At 43.6% G+C, this 19,807-nt stretch overlaps 1 protein-coding gene across 2 annotated transcripts; it reads right to left on the bottom strand.

The window, feature by feature from the left end:
* Positions 1-3,957: 3,957 nt before the first annotated feature.
* Positions 3,958-16,084, bottom strand: FN3KRP (fructosamine 3 kinase related protein). Of its 2 annotated transcripts, XM_084838395.1 has the most exons (7): positions 15,856-16,084; positions 10,600-10,751; positions 9,916-10,007; positions 9,001-9,083; positions 7,068-7,190; positions 6,471-6,607; positions 3,958-5,777 (listed from the first exon to the last, which is right to left on the bottom strand). In XM_084838395.1, exons 1-7 carry the CDS (start codon positions 15,994-15,996, stop codon positions 5,711-5,713), a joined length of 795 nt encoding a protein of 264 aa, XP_084694521.1. In that variant the 5' UTR covers positions 15,997-16,084; the 3' UTR covers positions 3,958-5,710. The 2 variants fall into 2 exon arrangements, with proteins under 2 accessions (XP_084694521.1, XP_084694520.1); XM_084838394.1 differs by lacking the exon at positions 3,958-5,777 and having other exon boundaries at positions 5,981-6,607.
* Between the last annotated feature and the right edge of the window lie 3,723 nt (positions 16,085-19,807).

The following is a 19,807-nucleotide window of genomic DNA, read 5'->3' on the forward strand; positions in this document are numbered from 1 at the left end:
GAAGGGGCTTGCGTAACTCAGTGAAGCCATAAGCTATGCCGTGCAGGGCCACCCAAGATGGACAGGTCATAGCAGAGAGTTCTGACAACATGTAGTCCACTGGAGAAGGAAATGGCAACACACTCCAGTATTCTGGAACGTATCACAAGGCTAAAAGATATGACACCGGAAGATGAGCCCCTCAGGTCGGAAGGTGTCCAATATACTACTGGGGAAGAGCACAGGGAATTTCCAAGTAGCACCAGAAAGAGTGAAGCGGCTGGGCCAAAGCCAAAAGGACACTCAGCTGTGGATGTGTCTGGTGGTGAAAAGAAAGTCTGATGCTGTAAAGAACAATATTGTTTAGGAGCCTGGGATGTAAGATCAATGAATCAAGGTAAGTTGGAGGTGGTCAAACATGAGATGGCAAGATTGAACATCAACATCTTGGGAAACAGCTAACTAAAATGGACAAGCATGCGCAAATTTAATTCAGGTGACCATCATATCTACTACTGTGGGCAAGAATCCCGTAGAAGACATGGACTCATAGTCAACAAAAGGGTGGGAAAAGCAGTTCTGGGGTACAATCTCAAAAGGAGGTAAAATCAGTCAATCCTAAAGGAAATCAACCCTGACTGCTCATTGGAAGGACAGATACTGAAGCTGAAGCTCAAATATTTTGGCCACCTAATGCAAAGAGAAAACTCTCTGGAAAAGACCCTGATGCTGGGAAAGATTGAAGGCAAAAGGAGAAGGGGACGGCAGAGGATGAGATGGCTAGATAGCATCACCGATGCAATGAATATGAACTTGAGCACAGTCCGGGAGAGAGCGGAGGACAGGAAGACCTGGCGTGCTATGGTCCATGGGGTCATGAAGAGTCGGACACGACTTAATGACTGAAAACGAGCTATCAAATTACCCCACTGTGTTCCGCATGAATTCCTGCTGTGAAAAGAGGAAAAGCAGCAAGAAGAGGAGCGAGATCAATGGAAGATCGTGGAAGACTCAGATATGGGGAAAGGGGAGTGGGGAAAGTAAGCAGGTGAAAAAGGGAGTCTTTGTGATCCTGCATTTAAAACGGAAGCAGAAAGCCCCGTTTTAAATGCAGATTTCAGGCTGGTGTAGAGATGCCCAAAGGCAAGTAAGCTGTTGCACCTAGCTGTACTGACACAATTTCAGTATAATAAGCGCAATTCAATCAGTGCCGATTATGGAATGTTTTGGGCCACAGTCTCTAGTCTAGTCTACATTTATGTGCTTACTCGCACAATCCTCCCCAAAAGATGGCCACCATTTCCTGGTTCAGTTTGATTGACAAACTAAGTCCCTAATGTTCTGTAGTCTCTTGAAAGCAGTCAGAAAGGCAGGAGGCACAGATTGCAAATGTAGGGAATTCTTGACAACAACCCAGTGTGATGACAGGTATTTAGGAACCTGTATTTTAACACCCAAAGTAGGTATCTTTGTAGCAAGGTCTCATTACCCAGCAAATATTGTCACTGACCTCCAGAAGAAAGAAAAGGCATGTGGGAAAGATGTGAAAGCCCAGTTCATCAAAACTATCAGAGGGAAATACACTCTTAGCAGAGCTGGTTTTATCATTAGGTGAATGTAGGCATCCTGGGAGGTGGAAGTTGAAACTGTCTTTTTTCAAAATTTGCAGACTGCACTTTGCAGGAGATAAATTTATTTATACTTGTTCCTTTCAAAAAAGGAGCAACGCAAAGCAACTTACAAAATATGAAAGCATAAAAATAATCATTCACACACATTGACAATTAAGACTATAAAATTAAGCAATGGTAGAATCAATGCCTGATTAAAGGGAAATATCTTCTCTTGCTAGAGGAACACTGATAATCTTTTGGGGCAGGGAGTTCCACATAAACATAGGCCAAAGGATTGAGCAAGAGTCTCCAAGCACATTTTGTAACCTAGCCATAACAAAGGCTTGGAGCCACTGCAAAAAAGCCCCCAACCCTCCCCACTCCATACCAGCAAGGTGGCCCAGAAGGCTACCATAATCAATTTATTTTTATTGTATTTTTTATATCCTGCTTTTTCCTCTTCCAAGGAACCCAAGGCAGCTTACATGGTCCTCCTCTCCATTTTATCTTCACAAGCCTGTGAGGTAAGGTAGGCCAAAAATAAGTGACTGGCCCAGTCACCCAGTGAGCTTCATGGCCAAGCGGGGACTAGAACCTGGGTCTCTTGAGTCCCAGCCCAACACTTTAATCACTACACCACATTGGCTTACCACATCAGTAGCATCTAATGTCTGTAATGGACTGGAAGAGGGCAAACAAATTGAAGCATAATCCAGGCAAGACAGGTGCACCTGGTTAGTCAAAGAGCAGATTAGGGAATACGGATTTAAACTGTACGATAAGGGGTTACACTTCGCTTGAAGGCTCAGGTTTGCCGTTTGGGTGTACTCCCAGATACAGCCCTGAACCTGGATGCCCAAGTTTCAGTAGTGGCCAGAAGTACATTTGCACAGCTGAGGCTAGTGCACCACCGTGCCTGTTCCTGGAGATGTCTGGCCATGGTGACACATGCTTTAGTTACATCCCATTTGGACCGCTGTAATGGGCTCTATGCAAGGCTATCTTGGAAAAGTGTTCAGAAACTTCAGATGGTCCAGAATTATGCAGAACAGGAACATCCTCCCTGTCTACCTCCTGGGAAAGATACTAAGGCAGCCAAGACTGTTTCCATCCCAAAACGAGACTGAAGAGGATCCAGCTGCAATCCAACATCTGTAGGGCCACAAGTTGCCCATGTGACTTGCATGTGGTTATCACGCAAGTCTCCAGGACAAGGTAATAGCCCAAATTATATACTTGCATATAGACTTCCACCCCCTGGAAGCAATACAGTCCAAGTTTTTGCGGACTATCCTTGGTGTTCCTTGCTGCCTTCCTAATGCCCTGCTTAGCGTGGAATCCAGTATGGGTTGTCTTGAAGCATGTGCCTGGCTCCATGTAAATGACTACTGGCTTAAATTAAATCTTATCCCTTCTGGACTAGCCTCCCTGATCCTATCAGATAATTTCTCCTCTAGCTGGGCAAGAGCTGTTGAGGAGAAATTACTGCGATATGGGCCCTCCCCCACCCCCCCAAGTCTTATTACATCTGGGATTTTCAAGAGCTAAAGAAATAAGCAACAGATCTAGGATGTAGCCTTACAGGAAACTGGGCAAGGGCTCAGTACCATCCGGCAGCTGGTAATCACAATAAAAACTTTGCTCCTGCAGATTACCTTTATGCTCTGGAAACCCCTAAATATCATAGAGCCTTTACCCTGGCTCATTTTAACACCTTACCATCAGCATTTCTGGAAAGGAGATACTCATGTGTCCCACACTCTCAACATGCTTGCCCCTGTCAATTGGGCATAGTTAAAACAGTTGAACATGTCTTATTATACTGTTTATATTATAAGGACATTTGCTCCCATTAAATTGCCCTGATTTTAATAAAATTCTAGGCAGACCTGATATGTTTTACTCCTCTCTTCTTCTTTCAGATTCTACTAAGGAAGCTACTTTTAAGATGGCAAAATCCTATGCCTGGGCATGTTCTATTAGAAATCAGATGGTTAAATCTTCTTACAATTCATCTTAGTATTAGCTGATACTAATAGATACTGTAATTGAAGCTAGTTTTGATCTGAACTTGTTATTCTATGTATGCTTGTATTTGCAGCTGGTACTGTATTTGTTAGCCTCATTCAAATTTTGTATTCCTAGTGGCTGGTCTTTGACCATAATTAAATAAAAGTACAACATGCAAGTCAGAGGAACATGGCTTAAGTGTACTGAGGATATGATACAATATAGTATATTAGATATGTATACCTTTTTTCAAAATGTTTGCAAGGACGGGTTCTATCCCCAGTGAGTTTACCACTCTGTATCGTAATAATGGATTTTTATCCTGTTTCTTTTCTAACTGGATTAAAAAACTGAATCAGTCAGGATAATATTTTATTTAAACAGCAATGAAATATTACAAGCCACATTCATGAGTAATGCTTTTCTTCAAACTTGGAATTAATAGCCAGTGATATTACTACAAAAATTAGTAACGGGAGAAAAAAGCACACATTGTTGAAATCAACAAGTTAGCTTACAACTCCTACTGTTTTTCATTGTAAAACAAAACTCAGAACTTTCAAGAAATGCTGTAGTGGAATGATAACTGAAAGCCAATAAAACATATTCTGAGTTACACATGAACATGCATTCTAGGAATCATGCCTGTCACCTACCTGGTGATCTAAGGATGAAGAATCACCAGAATACATCTGAAAGCGCAAAACTGTTATTTTAGTTCCTTGTCTCAAGCACATATTCTCCAGTCAGTTAAAGAAAATCTTATGGTATGACTTTTAAGTTTAGCATCTTCTCACATGTGTGATTCCATCTAGATCCAGTTACTACTTTATCCTGATATGTCTAAGTAGGTCTGGATTTGTTTACCACTGTTTGCACAACTCTTGCATCCACAACACTGTGCTATTGTAACATGAAGACTGAATTATTATGTAAGAGGAAAAGGGAATTAACTGATTTATGCAAAATGGCTGCCACAAGGTAGAACCATTTCCCAAATGCAATTTTAGGGGAGTTGAAGGAGAGTTCTGCAAGTGTTAAGCACACCGATTCAGCATGTCTGCCAGCCCCAAGACAGAAAGAGCAATACCTGCAATGAATTTTATCAGTCCAAATGACCTACCAAGATCAATGTAGGTGCTAGAATCAAAGCAAGTAACTAACAGCACCTCTGCCTCCACTTTGCACTCCATCACACAACCAACATGAAGGAAGCTGCCATATGGACAAAGAATTAGTACTGAAAGAAAACTCTTTAAATATCAGTCAGAAATGGTAAATCTCTGCCTGATGAAGAAACAATCACAAGAGACAAGGCTCTAAAAGATTACTTTGAGGAGAACGTGCTACAACAGAATCTGCTTTAGAATTGGGGCTGCCGCCTTTTTTCTGGCTGGGCTCTTCTGCCTTAACAGCTGTATGACAGGCAGAACATCAACAGGTAAAGCTTTCCCCAGCAAGGAGATGCTGTATTGGGGAAAGATTCAACATTTTTTTGCCTGTAGTTCAGCAGTTAAAGGCATGGTAACCCGTTTGGAAAGAGAACTGGCAATCCTAGTCAGAAGGCAGACATTACAGGACACAAGTGACGCAAAATGGAGAACAGCATTCTTAATCAACTGTGTTACTTTCCTCCAGTATTGAAGTAAAAATACTTTAATACAAATTCATTTTTCCTGCTTTCCCATTTTGCCAGCAGGAATATTGCTTTGTTTTACCAACGCTCAGGGGCGCTCCATATACAGCTCAAAAACCTATAAGGAATGAATTCAAGGCATAGATTCTAGCAAGCTGCCTTAATCAAATAAGTCTGAGACAGTTACATGTCCCTGTAAACATAGCTAGCTATCAGTGACAGAAAAAATATCACAGGTCAGCAAATTAATTTTTAAGTCAACACTGTGCTAGCTAAGAATAGGCTCTAGTTGGAGGTTTACAGGAGAAACATAGCTGCCTGGAAGCAAGTCACCACAAATTATGGTACATACAAAAGATCCAGGCAGAGTCCAGATGTTGCAGCCATGACTTCAACCACTAGAACCATACTGAAGATATTCAATGAAAGAGAAGCACTGTACACTCTTACTTTGAAGTAAGTCTTGTGGGACTTAGCAGGACATGCTTCCAGTTAAATATAGTTGGAATGGGACTGCTACATTCATTTGGTGACAATCACTGAAATACAAGGTTAAGAGTAATCTAGTTAAGTAAAAGAACAAGATAAATCCCACAATGTTTAAGTGTGTCATTATGAAGGAAAAGAGATCTTTCCATTCACTGAGATTGTCAATTTTCCTTTGAATGTTTATGTAAATGTAATTGGCAATATGTAACCTGATCCAAGGCCCTATTTGTTTTTTTCCTTCTCCTTTGGTAGCAAAAGTTTTATTCCAAACTATTATTTTCTCTAGCTTGGTCTACTGAGACAGATCTACAGCATCATCTCAAGAGCTAAAACTCTTCCATGTAAATCTAAGGTTTGTTACTTCCTTAGACAGCTCTTTGATAAACTGCAAACCTGGGACCCAGCAGGGCTTGACCTTCAGCTGAGAAAAGAGGGCGTAAGGTGAAGATCTATTATAAGACATACACAGTAGTGCAGCTGGAACACCCAGGGGTGTGTATATATATTTCCAAATAGGGAGACAAAACCTTGAGGTGGGAAATCATTTCACCAGATTTCTCATTATATTGATAGAGGAGCCTCTGTACCCTCCCCCAAAGTGATTCCAATGGTTCATATAGTGAAATAGCTGGTACAGTTTGAGCCGTTTATCAAACCCTGGTACTTTGGGGATTTTACTGTGGTAAGCAGAATAAAATGAACCATTGAAGCCACCAAACATCCCTGCAATTGCTAACTCATACTCAGAGTGACCGTAGAAAGACGCAGGGTCAAAGATAATTGGTCCAGAGTCATCTTCAGCTACATTTCCTCCCCACAGATCCCCGTGTAGAAGAGCAGGAACTATTTCCATATCACCAAACAGACTGGGTATCTTCAGCTGGAAAAGAAAGTAACAGTCACCAATGTTAACTGAAATATAAAAGGGATTCTAATTCGTAATTTTAAGCCAGTAGATATCCAATAGCCCAACCTTGTGCAGAGACACATGCCTAAGCTTAATGATTTCAGCAGGTGTAAACACACCTAAGTCCTCAGAGTTCCCTAAGGAGAGGGAGTGACTAAACCAGTTTAATATTTGTAGTGTAGATATGCTCAAATAGGACAGTTTTAAAGCCCTTTTTACCTAGTTTTATGTTAGAGTTTAAAATTGAACCACTTGCCAATTTCACTTCTTCACATCAGCTTAAAATAGACTAGCTTCTACCAAAAAAAGGGAGTTCACTTGGCAAGAGCTTTATGCAAACAATACAGGCAGTATAGAAACTGTTTTGGGGAAAAAACACAGCACTTTCACAAATGCAAAAATGCCCTTTAAAATTCTCATGGAATATCACTACCTGGAGTTGTGCCCAAAGTTCTCTTGCGTCCTTGTCACCTGAATTCTTCTCAATCATGTCCATCTGAGGCTGAATTCGCTGCCTGGCAAAGAAAGTCACCCAATCCTGTTGCCAGTCATTCACCTACAAATGAACAGCCAAACATTCAGCAAAAGTTTGGTTCTATAGAAAGGCAACACCTTGAAGAAGGTGCTTTGATAAAATTGAGAAATAGGCAGCCTATCCATAAATCAATGAAGTCATAGCATTCTATTTAGACTTCTCTAGTCCTACTGACTTCTATGGTACTAAAATGGGTTTAGGGTACAAATCTATTGATTGCGCCCTTTGTGCTCGGATACGTCTGAGCTCAGAGGCTTCTGAGATTCCTATGCCCTGTCGGGCTGAAGCCAGCAGGACAGGAGGAACAGCAGAGGTGATCTTCGCTTCCCCATCCTCTGTCTTTGGCAATTTTCACTAGACAGGCTTTTCAGCCCATATAGCAAGGGCGGTTGGGGGGGGGGGGACGCTCAGGATATCTTGTATCTTGGCCTCTCCAGTCTCCTCTCCTCCCCACCCACTGGAACGCCCCCTTTCTTCTTCCTCCAAGGTCATTTTTCCGACTTCAGAGGGGTAGCCAGCACAGTTCTGTCCCGCCAGCTGTGACAAGGTGGGAGGGCAGATCTATGACTCGTCCTTTGGCATTCAGATGCTGCCTCTGATCTCAGAAGAGATTTTACAAGCCATCTTATTGTCTCTGGGATGCTCGCCCAGGAACCATAAGATTGCTCCCTTAAACAGTTTGTGGATCAGACTGTCAGACTACCACAGGCTTTACAAAATACAAAGCTATACACTTTGTATAGAAGAGTTCTTTGTTCTTTTTAAAGTTTCCCACTCCAATAAATGCAGAACAGAATGATGCAGAAATTTCCTGGCTCCCAGGTTCCTATTAGGCTCAACAGGAGCCTAAAAGTGAACAGATTCAGTTTACATAGCTTGCAATGAATGCAAGCAAGCACGCACGCGCGCGCACACACACACACAGCAATTGCTGCTTTCCAAATTGAATCTAATTATCTTCCTACTTTAGTAGTGTCAGTGGTTTGCACTACTATAAGCAAACTAGCATCCTAAGCAGTATTCTAAGGTGGTTATGCTAAGATGGTCAGCTCTGTATCACTTGTTAAGAATACCCCTATTACAGAAATTACTGGCAGAGTTGCACTGAATTTTGGCTTCCAGGCTGTATTAATCAGCTGTTACTAGCACCAGCCCTGACACTGCAGGGTACAGCTATTTTCAGGGGCATTCACTGGAGCAGTGGTAGTATCGACATCTGCTATTGGCAAAGATCAGATGCCAGTACCACAGATATGCTCATGACATCAGCCCTGGAACCTTTACACCCACTTCGCTTTCCCAGAGGGTGCAATCCTATCAGGATAGACGGCTGCCTCCGAAATGAGAGATGACCGCCTATCCAATGCAGGGCAGGAGAAGCACCACGCTTCTGCCACCCTGCATTTGCGGCTAGACAGCCGATTTTGGCTGTCTAGCCACAGGAAGGTGGAGTAGGGGAAGTGGCTGCCGGGCAACACATAGGATGTGTCATACCGACACTTCCGCCTTCCCCGCCCTGAAACGCCCCCAGGAATGCCCCATTTTCACCACTCCGCACTCCTCTTCCAAGTGCGGGGGCCATTCTGAGCTGCTTGCGAGGCAGCGCACGGGAGCGGAGGTCGGTGCTCAGCGTCATCTAGATGCTGACTAGCAGCCATAGGATTGCTCCCTAAGTGATTTTTTTTTAAAACTTCCTATACTAACATCATATTTATTCCCATTTCCAAACATTAGGAAAATCTAAAAGTAGCAAAACTGAGATATTAACTCTTCAGATTTCTCTAGTGCAAAAAGCGTCATTCATGCCAAAAGGCAAATCTACAGAGCCTACCTGTGGAAGATATCCACAACAAGTGGCAGTGTGGAACCCAAACTTTTCCACAAATTGGACATCTGTCTGATCCTCACTCTTACCTTAAAGAAAAAGACAGAGAGATGGTGATTGACTGCTCTGAACAGAACAGTACACTAAAAATAAGAACACTGCTATTACTTTAAAGCATAAGTCCAAACAATACTTATCGTTGCCACTTGCACGAAAGCAGTTTAGACACACATACAGTATAGACTGCTTTACCAAACTTTTAAAACGCGACAGAATACACGCAGTTTGGACTAGCTTTCCATGTTTTCAGTAATTTGCTGCAACACTGTGACTGAGCCTCCAGGTCCTGCTTGTGAGATTCCCAGAAATATGTGACTGCTACAATTGGGAACAGAGTGATAAACTTGATGGATCCTTCATCTGATCCAGGCAGGTACTCTTATATTCTTAGGAGCATTCCTCCAAATAAAGTGTAGGAAGAGAAAGGTTTGAAATTATATCCCTTGTCTTTTTACAACATGGTGAGGATAAAAGGCTACTAACCTCAGTTCACACTCTGCATTATAGATCTGTGTTAAATAAATACCTGCAGAGTAAACAGAACTTCTAAAAGGACGGAGATTATGTAGCTTAGTTCATCCCGTGTCATGTGTAGTGTACCAGGACCACTGTGTTCTATGATCCATGCATAACTAGGAAATGAGATATCCAACACTAAGGAATATTGCCTATTTAAAAGCTTACTCTTATTGCAATTATATAGACAAGAATACGCTTGTTGCTATTTGGATTATCTTTCTGTTCACATAATGGAAAGTTTCTAGGCGTCTTGCTTTGGGGGGAGTGAAATAGATGGAAACATTATCAGTTATAACCTAAATTAATGGGATTTAACAAGTCACTACCAGCTGAGCACTTTACCAATAGTGTTTGCATCTTTCTTCAACTTCTCCCCAAGTTTTTGATTATGAAGATGGAGATCAGCCAACTGTGTTCCAAGTTTTTCTCCATGTCTAAGAAGTCAAAATAAGTTAATTTTAGTGGCATGTAGCAAATATATTCAGCAGCAGTTTGGTTTATATTAAATTGATCGATGTATTGGCCTGCTTCTTGCTGGTTTTATGTTTTGTAGTCTTATATTCTGTGGCGTTATAACTTGCTGGGGTTGCATTATTTCCTTTAAACTCTTATAAAATTAAACGTTTTCTTATTGTTAACAGTCTTGAATGGTCTTCACCAAAAGATGGGACAGATATATTTTAAAACTTAATTAACTGTTGGGAACTCTAACAGGCAATTCATTATATGTGGGGATTTTCTACAGAGATAGAGTACATGCAGGCTTTAACAGATTGAAGCACAAGGACCAAAAATTTAACTTTTTCAATGAACGCCAAGATCCCCTGCATTCTATTCAGAAGGCTACACAAAAGTACTTAAGGGGCTAATATGTTACCCAGCTCTGGTTTATGCCACAGAATAAGTTAATACTAAATCTGATTTAGTATTAACTTGTTTTCTACAAAGGTAGATTACACAGAACTAATTTTCCTCCTCAAGTAGGCAACTAAATCACAGCAAGAAACTAAGACATCCAAAGCTTACCTATTCAAACCTCTCATATCCAAATGCTCCATCACAAATACAGCACCACCCTGTGGCAGGTCGATAACTTTCACAGGTTTAGGAACCTTTACAGTCTGTGTTTGCAGGATAGCGGTTAAACTGGCCATTTCTCCATCAAACATTCTTCTGGCCTGTCAGATATAACAGGAAAAAGCTCTTGTAAATACTTCAAAATACAAGACTTCCCTACTTCTCCCACTAACACATCCTGTTAACAACAGCATGACAAATTCAACAGGTATACATTTATCAAAGCATTTACATGCCAAGAATTTTACACATTTCCAAGCAAAAAAAGAAAAACAGCATAAATATGGTCAACGGTGCTCATACAGACTTAACTGCCTCTTTTTATACTTTCATTGTACCTGGACTCATGTTGACCTACAATTGGCAAGATAGTCTAAAGGTGAAAAAACTGAGAATTGCAGCTCTCTTTAAATCTCACCATGTAGTCCCTACATACATAAATTAATGAACTAATAACATTATTACAACTACTTCCATGAGGTTTAGGCTCCAAGATGGACAGAAATCATAGTATTTCTCACAGCATTTGTAATTGTTAGAATTACCAGTATTTTTATAGCACTTTGGAAGTCTATGGGATGTTTGTCACTGACTTAAAATGGTCTGTGGACTGCACTGTTCTGGATCACTGCATCTAGCACAGATGAGCCTTAGTCAAAAGCATCCCATTTTGCATCCCACATACACAGAGATGTGGACACAGTTCCCCTTGTGGACCCATGCAAAACATGGCCCCTCCAGGAAATTCCTGACTTGTGTGGCGGATAACTTCCTCCTACAGAAAGTAGAGGAAGGAACTAGAGGATCGGCTATCCTTGACTTGATCCTAACCAACAGAGATGACTTAGTGGATAAAGTAGCAGTTACAGGAACTCTGGGGGAAAGCGACCATGTTGTACTTGAGTTCTTGGTTCTAAGGGAAGCAAAAGCCGAGTGTACTCAAACGCGTACCCTGGATTTTAGGAAAGCTGATTTTAATAAACTCAGAACAATGATCAGTAAGGTCCCATGGCAAGCAATGCTAGCGAGAAAAGGAGTCCAAGATGGGTGGGAACTTTTAAAAAAGGAAATTCTCAAGGCACAATCACAAACAATTCCAACAAGAAGAAAAGGTGGAAGACAACAGAAGAAGCCAATGTGGCTTCACAAAAAGCTTAGGGATGACCTGAAAACAAAAAAGGACACATATAGGAAGTGGAAAGAAGGCCAAGTAACAAAGGAAGAGTACAGGCAGGTAGCACAGAATTGCAGGGATGGCGTCAGGAAGGCTAAAGCGGAGAACGAGGTGAGGTTAGCGAGGGATGCTAAAAACAACAAAAAGGCTTTCTTCAGCTACGTGCATAGTAAAAGGCAGAGGAAAGAAATGGTTGTTCAGCTATTAAATAAGGATGGCAAAATGATAACAGAGGACAAAGAAAAGGCAGAGGTGCTCAATTCCTACTTTGGCTCAGTCTTCTCCCAAAAGAGGGTCTATGACCCCCCTGGCAAAGGCGAAGTACAGGCTGAAGGGGCAGGATTGCAGCTTGAGATCGACAGGCATATGGTCAAGGAACACCTCATTACTTTGAATGAGTTCAAATCTCCAGGGCCAGATGAACTGCATCCTAGAGTCATAAAGGAACTGGCAGAAGAGCTCTCAGAACCGCTGTCTATTCTCTTTGAGAAATCATGGAGGACCGGGGAAGTGCCAGATGACTGGAGGAGGGCTAACGTTGTCCCTATCTTCAAAAAGGGTAAAAAGGAGGAACCTGGGAACTACAGACCAGTCAGTCTGACATCAATCCCTGGGAAAATTCTGGAGCAGATCATAAAGCAATCCATCTGGAAGCACCTTGACAACAATGCAGTGATTACTCGAAGCCAACATGGATTTGTCAAAAACAAGTCCTGCCAGACAAATCTGATCTCATTTTTTGATCAAGTCACCTCCCTTGTAGACCGTGGGAATGCTGTAGACATCATATACCTCGACTTCAGCAAAGCTTTCGACCAAGTGCCCCATGATATCCTGATGAGCAAACTAGCTCGAAGTGGGCTAGATGAAACAACGATCATGTGGATCCACAGTTGGCTACAGAATCGGACCCAAAGAGTGCTTATCAATGGGACCTTCTCAAGCTGGGGAGAGGTAACGAGTGGGGTACCGCAGGGCTCAGTCCTGGGCCCAGTGCTCTTCAATATTTTTATTAATGACTTGGAGGAGGAGGTGCAGGGAATGCTGATCAAATTTGCAGATGACACAAAATTGGGAGGGATAGCTAATACTTTGGAAGACAGAAACAAAATTCAAAGTGATCTGGATAGACTGGAGTGCTGGGCAGAAAACAACAGAATGGCATTTAATAGGGACAAATGCCAAGTTCTGCACCTAGGAAAAAGAAACCAAATGCACAGTTACAAGATGGGGGATACGTGGCTCAACCACACTACGAGCGAGAAGGATCTTGGAATTGTCGTCGATCACAAGCTGAATATGAGCCAACAATGTGATGTGGCTGCAAAAAAGGCAAATGCTATTTTGGGCTGCATTCATAGAAGCATCGCTTCCAAATCCCGGGAAGTACTAGTTCCCCTCTACTCAGCACTGGTTAGGCCTCATCTGGAGTACTGTGTCCAGTTCTGGGCACCACACTTTAAGAAGGATGCAGACAAGCTGGAGAGGGTTCAAAGGAGGGCAACAAAGATGATCAGGGGACTGGAAACAAAGCCCTATGAAGAGAGACTGAAAGAACTGGGCATGTTTAGCCTTGAGAAGAGAAGACTGAGGGGAGATATGATAGCGCTCTTCAAGTACTTGAAAGGTTGTCACAGAGAAGAAGGCCAGGATCTCTTCTCGATCATCCCAGAGTGCAGGACACGGAATAATGGGCTCAAGTTACAGGAAGCCAGATTCCGACTGAACATCAGGAAAAACTTCCTGAGTGTCAGAGCAATACGGCAATGGAACCAATTACCTGGGGAGGTGGTGGGCTCTCCCACACTGGAGGCCTTCAAGACGAGGCTGGACAGCCATTTGTCAGGGATGCTCTGACTTGGATTCCTGCATTGAGCAGGGGGTTGGACTCGATGGCCTTGTAGGCCCCTTCCAACCCTACTATTCTATGATTCTATGACCCTTGCATTGACAAGGACACACAGCTGCAAATATTTCTGTTACCAGAGTGGGACCACACACATACAGCCAGTGTGGTGTAGTGGCAAGAGTATTGGACTAGGAGCTGGGAGATCCGGGTTCTAGTCCCCACTCGACCATGGAAGCTCACTGGGTGACTTTGGGCCAGTCACAGACTCTCAGCCCAACCCACCTCACAGGGTTGTTGTTGTGAGGATAAAAGGGAGAGGAGGAGGATAATGTAAGCCACCTTGGGTTCCTTGCAAGAGGAAAAAAGGCGGGGTATAAATGCAATAAATAAATAAAACAAAATAAAATAATGCCAGTCACCTGTCTGGGTTAGTGAGAGAGCTGAATCCCACTTTCCCCATCCTCCTTCCAACAGTTGGCCACTTTTCAAGGTCACCTACCGAAGGCAACACTAGACATGACAGGGGCAACCATATTTGTTTGTTCATGTGTCTGCCCTGTTTATACCTGGGGTGGAGGGTCTCATTTAAACATCAAGAGTTGTGAAAGCGAGGGGAGCTGAGCACTCCCTGCCCTACACATAAATATGCCTGGCCTCCCCACACTCCATCACTTTAGGTACCTTTTTCCCAGACCAACTTATTTCCAGTATCAAAACCGGCGGGGAGTGCTTGAAACAATGGAGTTAGGGAACTAAGGCAAGGGTGGGGGGAGGTTTCAACTCCCTCACCCACACATCCCTTTTGATATAAAAATTACCCCCCCCCCCGGTTTACACATTAAGCGAACTGGGCAGCTTTATGAACAACAAATGTGAAAAGGGCAACGTCATTTCGCTTTTAGTTTCTGGTTGAGCAGGAATTTGAACTTAGAGCTTAGTCCAAGAGCTGTTTCATACAAAAGCACAAGCATGTGTTCTTAAAAACATCAGCATGTGCCAGTGAACTATGGCCAATCAACAATTTCTTAGATGTGTTTTTCTCCCTCACATGTTATGTTTTGAGATAAAAGAATGGAAAGCCACAGGGCAAACTTTAGAGTGCTATGCTTGTTTACAGAGTAGGCAGAATATCCCAGCTCATGCCAGATGTCTCCTAATATTCTTCTTTTACGAGAAAGGCAGGAAACACAGACAGAACTAAAAAGAGCATGCATATATGGAGACATCAGCATCTCTGTTGTTGCACACACAGCTTATCAGCTAGGCCCTACCTGCCCCTTTCCTTCTCAGCACTGAATTAGGACAAGCAAGGAATGGTGCACAACACAACTGCTATTGTTTAGCAAACTGCTAGGTCATGTCTGCCCATTTCGTTTGTTATACTACCTATCACTCTTCTGCCAATCATTTTTCCCCTGTGTCTCAAGCTAGTGGCCATTTTCTGAGATGAGAAAAGCAAGAGTTCAGGATTGCCTGGCAATGCCATCCTCTTCTTACAAATCCCAGATTTGAACAGGCTGCTTGTTATTACTCAACAGTGAAAACAAAGCACTCTGCATGTCATCAAAAAAGTACTCCCGTGTATTATTTCACACGTTTCCCCGAGAGGAAAGTCTCGGCATTTGAACATGGACCCCCATACAAGGCCGGGCCTCAAATTAAGCTCTGCCAAGATGTCTTGCAGGGTTTATCCCAACCCGAATCTGCAGTGTTGAGGCCTGCGGGCAGGGCAAGAAGCCGCTCTCCAGTCCTGCAACCCTGCCTTTAGCAGGACCATGAGCAAACACCGCCTTAGGGGACCACCGTCCAACGGCCTGTTAATTCGCAGACCCCGAGGCGCTACTGGAAGGTCTTTGTCCCTTCCAAGCCTCCTGTGCTTTTAATAGCTGCACGACAAGCGAGAATTCAGAACCGGACTCTTTCCCCATCACTGCATCTCCAAATCAGCGAAAAGCCTCGCCTGCTGAATTTCTGCCTGTGTCGAACAGCTTTTAAAAACGCAGAGGCCCTGTCCGGGTGCATCGTGCGTGTGGCCGGGCAAAAACTGCCCCTCTCCCCATCGCCGAGCCCTCCAGGGAGGCGCCGACGGTATGCGCAGCATCCCCCTCGTGCTTCCCAGGCGGAGGTCTGCCCGCCCGCGCGCCCACCGGCCCTCCACCCACGCGTCTCTCCGGTCCCCCACCTCGGCGCGGGAGTTGCTTTTCACGTAGACGCGCCCACGGTCGGTGTGGAAGCTCTCGCCGTGACTGATGCAGCCTCCACCCGAGTGGCCCGCAGGCCGCAGCACCGACGTGCCCAGCTCCCGCCGCAGAGCCGCCTCCATCCCGCCAGGGGGTCGCCGGGCGCCCCTGAGCGGCAGCCCGCCCGGCTGCGACGGACACGCGTCGGCTCGGCGTTCCCAGCCCCGCCCCTTCGGCGCCGCTCGGGGCGGCCTCTCTGCCGGCACAGCCAACTGAAGGGAGAGGGCCTCGCCGAGCGCTGCGGGGAGGAAGCGCGCCGGCCCCTTACGCGTGTATCCGGCGCCAGCCGTCCTCGGAGCGGACCCGCCGAAGGGAATGGCGCTTATGCGTGTCGCGGCTTAAGGCCTGCTCCTTTCGGCGGGTGAGCTCTAAGAAGGCCTAGCATCGGGATAGTATCCAATATTAGTCCTATGTAGAGTAGACCCGTTGAAATGAATGAGACCCAAGTTGTTCACGACTAACTTAAATCCCACTAATTTCAATGGGTCTACTCTACATAGGACTAACGTTGGATACTACCCTTGGACACAACCCTCAGAAGATGGCGCATGCGAAGGAGAGGCTTGCAGCTTCTTTGTGCCTGGGGAGAAAACAGGAAGTCTTATGCGCTCCCTCCTTCTCTCCTGACCTAGATCTGCGCTGGTGCCTTTTTATGGGTATTGAAGTGCTCTGGTAACTGTTGGGCCACATTATGCATTCCATATACTGCTTTTCTAGCATTATTTCCTGCTTTTTATTCCGTATCATCCAAAATACCGCAACAGATGTCACTGTGTGCCCTACAAGGTATAAATGTGCAAGAGGGATATAGTGTCACCATGTTGGGATCGTATCGATATGAGATGAGGTGTAGATCTGGCCCAGATTCAGGTCTCTGGGTTGTATCTAATGTTAGTCCAACCGGCTGACATTGGATACAATACTCTATTGTAGTTGGTATGGCAGTGCAACTTTGCTAGAGGACCAGATTTAATCACAAAAAGAAGGGCCCATTCCTTAGACCAGCAGTTCTCAACCTGTGGGTCGCAACCTCTTTGGGGGTCGAACGACCCTTTCACAGGGGTCGCCTAAGACCATCGGAAAACACATATTTCCAATGGTCTTAGGAACCGAGACACCGCTCCTCTATCAGTCTCCAGGCGGGTCCGCCCACATGCAGATACGCCCACATACGAGTACCCGGCCTGATGACATCATCGCGCCAACCCCATCACATACACCCCGTACAAATACAGGTTATAAGCTATTGTTATATATTATTTTCATTAGCAAACCATCCCATGACAATGGATCGTGTAGAGAAGAACGTTAAGAAAAGAAAATATAGTGAGGATTTTTTTACAGATTTTTTTATCTTCGTTGTGCTCTTGCAAAGACTGCCCTGAGAATTTCTGATCTGGTGAGAAAGAAGCAATCTCAACCTTCGCAGTGACGTTGGCTTTTTACGCATACTGTCGCAAAATGTAGCAATGTAGTTTACTGTTGTTATATTAAGACTGTTACCCATGCTACACCATGCTTCAAGACAAAATTTCATTTATTTGTAATTAGAAATAAATATTTCACAATATATAATTACATATTGTTTTTGTGATTAATCACTATGCTTTAATTATGTTCAATTTGTAACAATGAAAATACATTCTGCATATCAGATATTTACATTACGATTCATAACAGTAGCAAAATTACAGTTATGAAGTAGCAACGAAAATAATTTTATGGTTGGGGGTCACCACAACATGAGGAACTGTATTAAAGGGTCGCGGCATTAGGAAGGTTGAGAACCATTGCCTTAGACCAAGGGCCCTGCTAAACACAATCACTAGTCTACTTTCTGGACTAGTTAATCCAGAGTTAACTAGCACACCCTGGGTCTGTACTGACAATTGCTAACACAAATTTGAATCCCCACTTCAGTCCGTAAGTCTGCAAACATCTACCCTTTTATGAGCTCGTTGCCAGTAATATTATAGTAAAAGGGCCTAAGAGGTGGGGTGGGGGTTAAAAAAATAATAATTGCACAACAGCTAGAAAATAAATACAGCTGGCCAAATGTGTTTAAAGGTGTTTTAAATACCAGATATTACATCAAATATGAATGTTTTAATTTTATTTTGAGCAATTTTTAAAAGAGCCTGGTCAATGCTTGTCAGTTAGCTCAGTACCTTTGCACTTATTGGCCAGAACATGGGAAGGCAAGAGCAAGTTTGTTTATGAATATTTATAGCCTACTTAGATCTACAGATTTCAAAGTGGTATACACAAATTGTAAAAATATAACAATATAAAAACCAATTCAAATACTATATCTACATATCCACTAGATGTTAGGGTAAACTACACAGGGAAGGCTTGCATAAACAGATGTGTCTTCAACATGTGCCTACAAATAAAAAGTGTTGGTACATGTCTCATCTGGGGGAAGATTGTTCCACATAGTGAATGCCATTACATTAAATTCCTTGCTCTGAACTACTGCAGAGCAGCCCAGAGGAGTATGTAGCACTACCAGGAGGGTCTCACCACTTGTCTGCAAGAATTGAGTGGGTCTATAGGGGTGAAGGTGGTCTCTCAGGTAACCAGGGGCCAATCTACATGGAAATGGAATGAGAAGTACTTTCTGGTTATATCTGGATTTTCATGAAATCATTTTAGTCTGTCAGCGATAAACGAAGCAAGAAAAGTGGAGTAGTGTACACTACCTAAAAACCCACTTTCCTGGGTCACATAGCACTTGAAACTTTGAGGTTGGGTGGATGGAGTCCAGGGAATACAACTGAACATCATCAACTCCATAAGTGCCACTCAGTGAATGAGAGAGGCTTGTTCACCAATGCTGTCCATGGTCCCCTGCTCAGGGAAGTTTAATGGAAACACAGAATTAAGCCCCTGTAATTTCCCCCACATCTCTCCCCTCTCATCCACCACTGGAATATTGTGAATATTAAACAGCGCTACTGCTCTATTCTGAATGGGAAAAACAGGCTACATTTTATATTTTATATAATGTATTTTAATGGTTGTTAATTTTTGTGAACCGCCCAGAGAGCTTCAGCTATGGAGTGGTATAGAAATATAATAAATGAAATGAATGGGAAAACAGCTACTGCGCTATTATGAATGCCTGAAACAACGCTACTGCATTATTATGACTCGATGGACTCGATGGCCTTGTAGGCCCCTTCCAACCCTACTATTCTATACTATTCTATGAATGGGAAAAACCGGCTACAAACTGTGATTGGGGGAAACAGCTACTGTGTTATTGTGAATGCCTGAAACAGTGCTACTGCGATATTCGGAATGGGAAAAACAGGCTACAAGCTGTGAACTGGGAAAGCAGCTACTGCACTGTTGTGAAAGCTTGAAATAATACTGTTTCAATACTTCGATACTGTGAATCAGAAAAAGAGGTTAGATATTGGGAATAGGAAAGCAGCCCTACTGCGAATGGGGAAAAAGAGGGAATGAGAGGGTGGCCCCACCCCTTGTCCAGATCACTGCCAGGTCACAGAAATAGGCACACCCAAGATTGAATACAGGGGGATGGGGTACACTGCAGCTGAACTGCATGGGAGCCTCACTAAAGGAAAAAAGGTGCGCTAAAAGGACTTTCCGAAAATGTGCCTTTTCCAGAGGGACGCTGCAGGGCTGCTGTGGATTGGTGACAGCGTCACCGGTCATGAACAACCCTAATGTGCTATCACTGTGCACTAAATCGGCTCTGTAGATTAGCCCCAGGTCCCAAGTTGTTGGGCTTTATATACTAGCAACAAAACCTTATATCTGGCCCAGTAGTGCATAGGCAGCCAGTACAGTTCCTTCAGTACAGGTGTAATATGCTGCTGATAGGTCGCCCCACTCAGCAACCTAGCTGAAGCATTCTGCACT

Source organism: Heloderma suspectum, chromosome 2 (assembly GCF_057233095.1).
Source record: "Heloderma suspectum isolate Gila_16-S chromosome 2, 16-S_ref, whole genome shotgun sequence".
Classification (NCBI taxonomy): Eukaryota; Metazoa; Chordata; class Lepidosauria; order Squamata; family Helodermatidae; genus Heloderma; species Heloderma suspectum.

Coding starts and splice junctions, on each gene's coding strand:
- FN3KRP (XM_084838394.1), bottom strand. CDS start 15,996: ATGGAGGCGGCTCTGCGGCGGGAGCTGGGCACGTCGGTGCTGCGGCCT. Junction 10,008..10,599: donor GATATGAGAGGTTTGAATAG/GTAAGCTTTGGA, acceptor TTGACTTCTTAG/ACATGGAGAAAAACTTGGAA. Junction 9,084..9,915: donor GAAAGATGCAAACACTATTG/GTAAAGTGCTCA, acceptor TTTTTCTTTAAG/GTAAGAGTGAGGATCAGACA.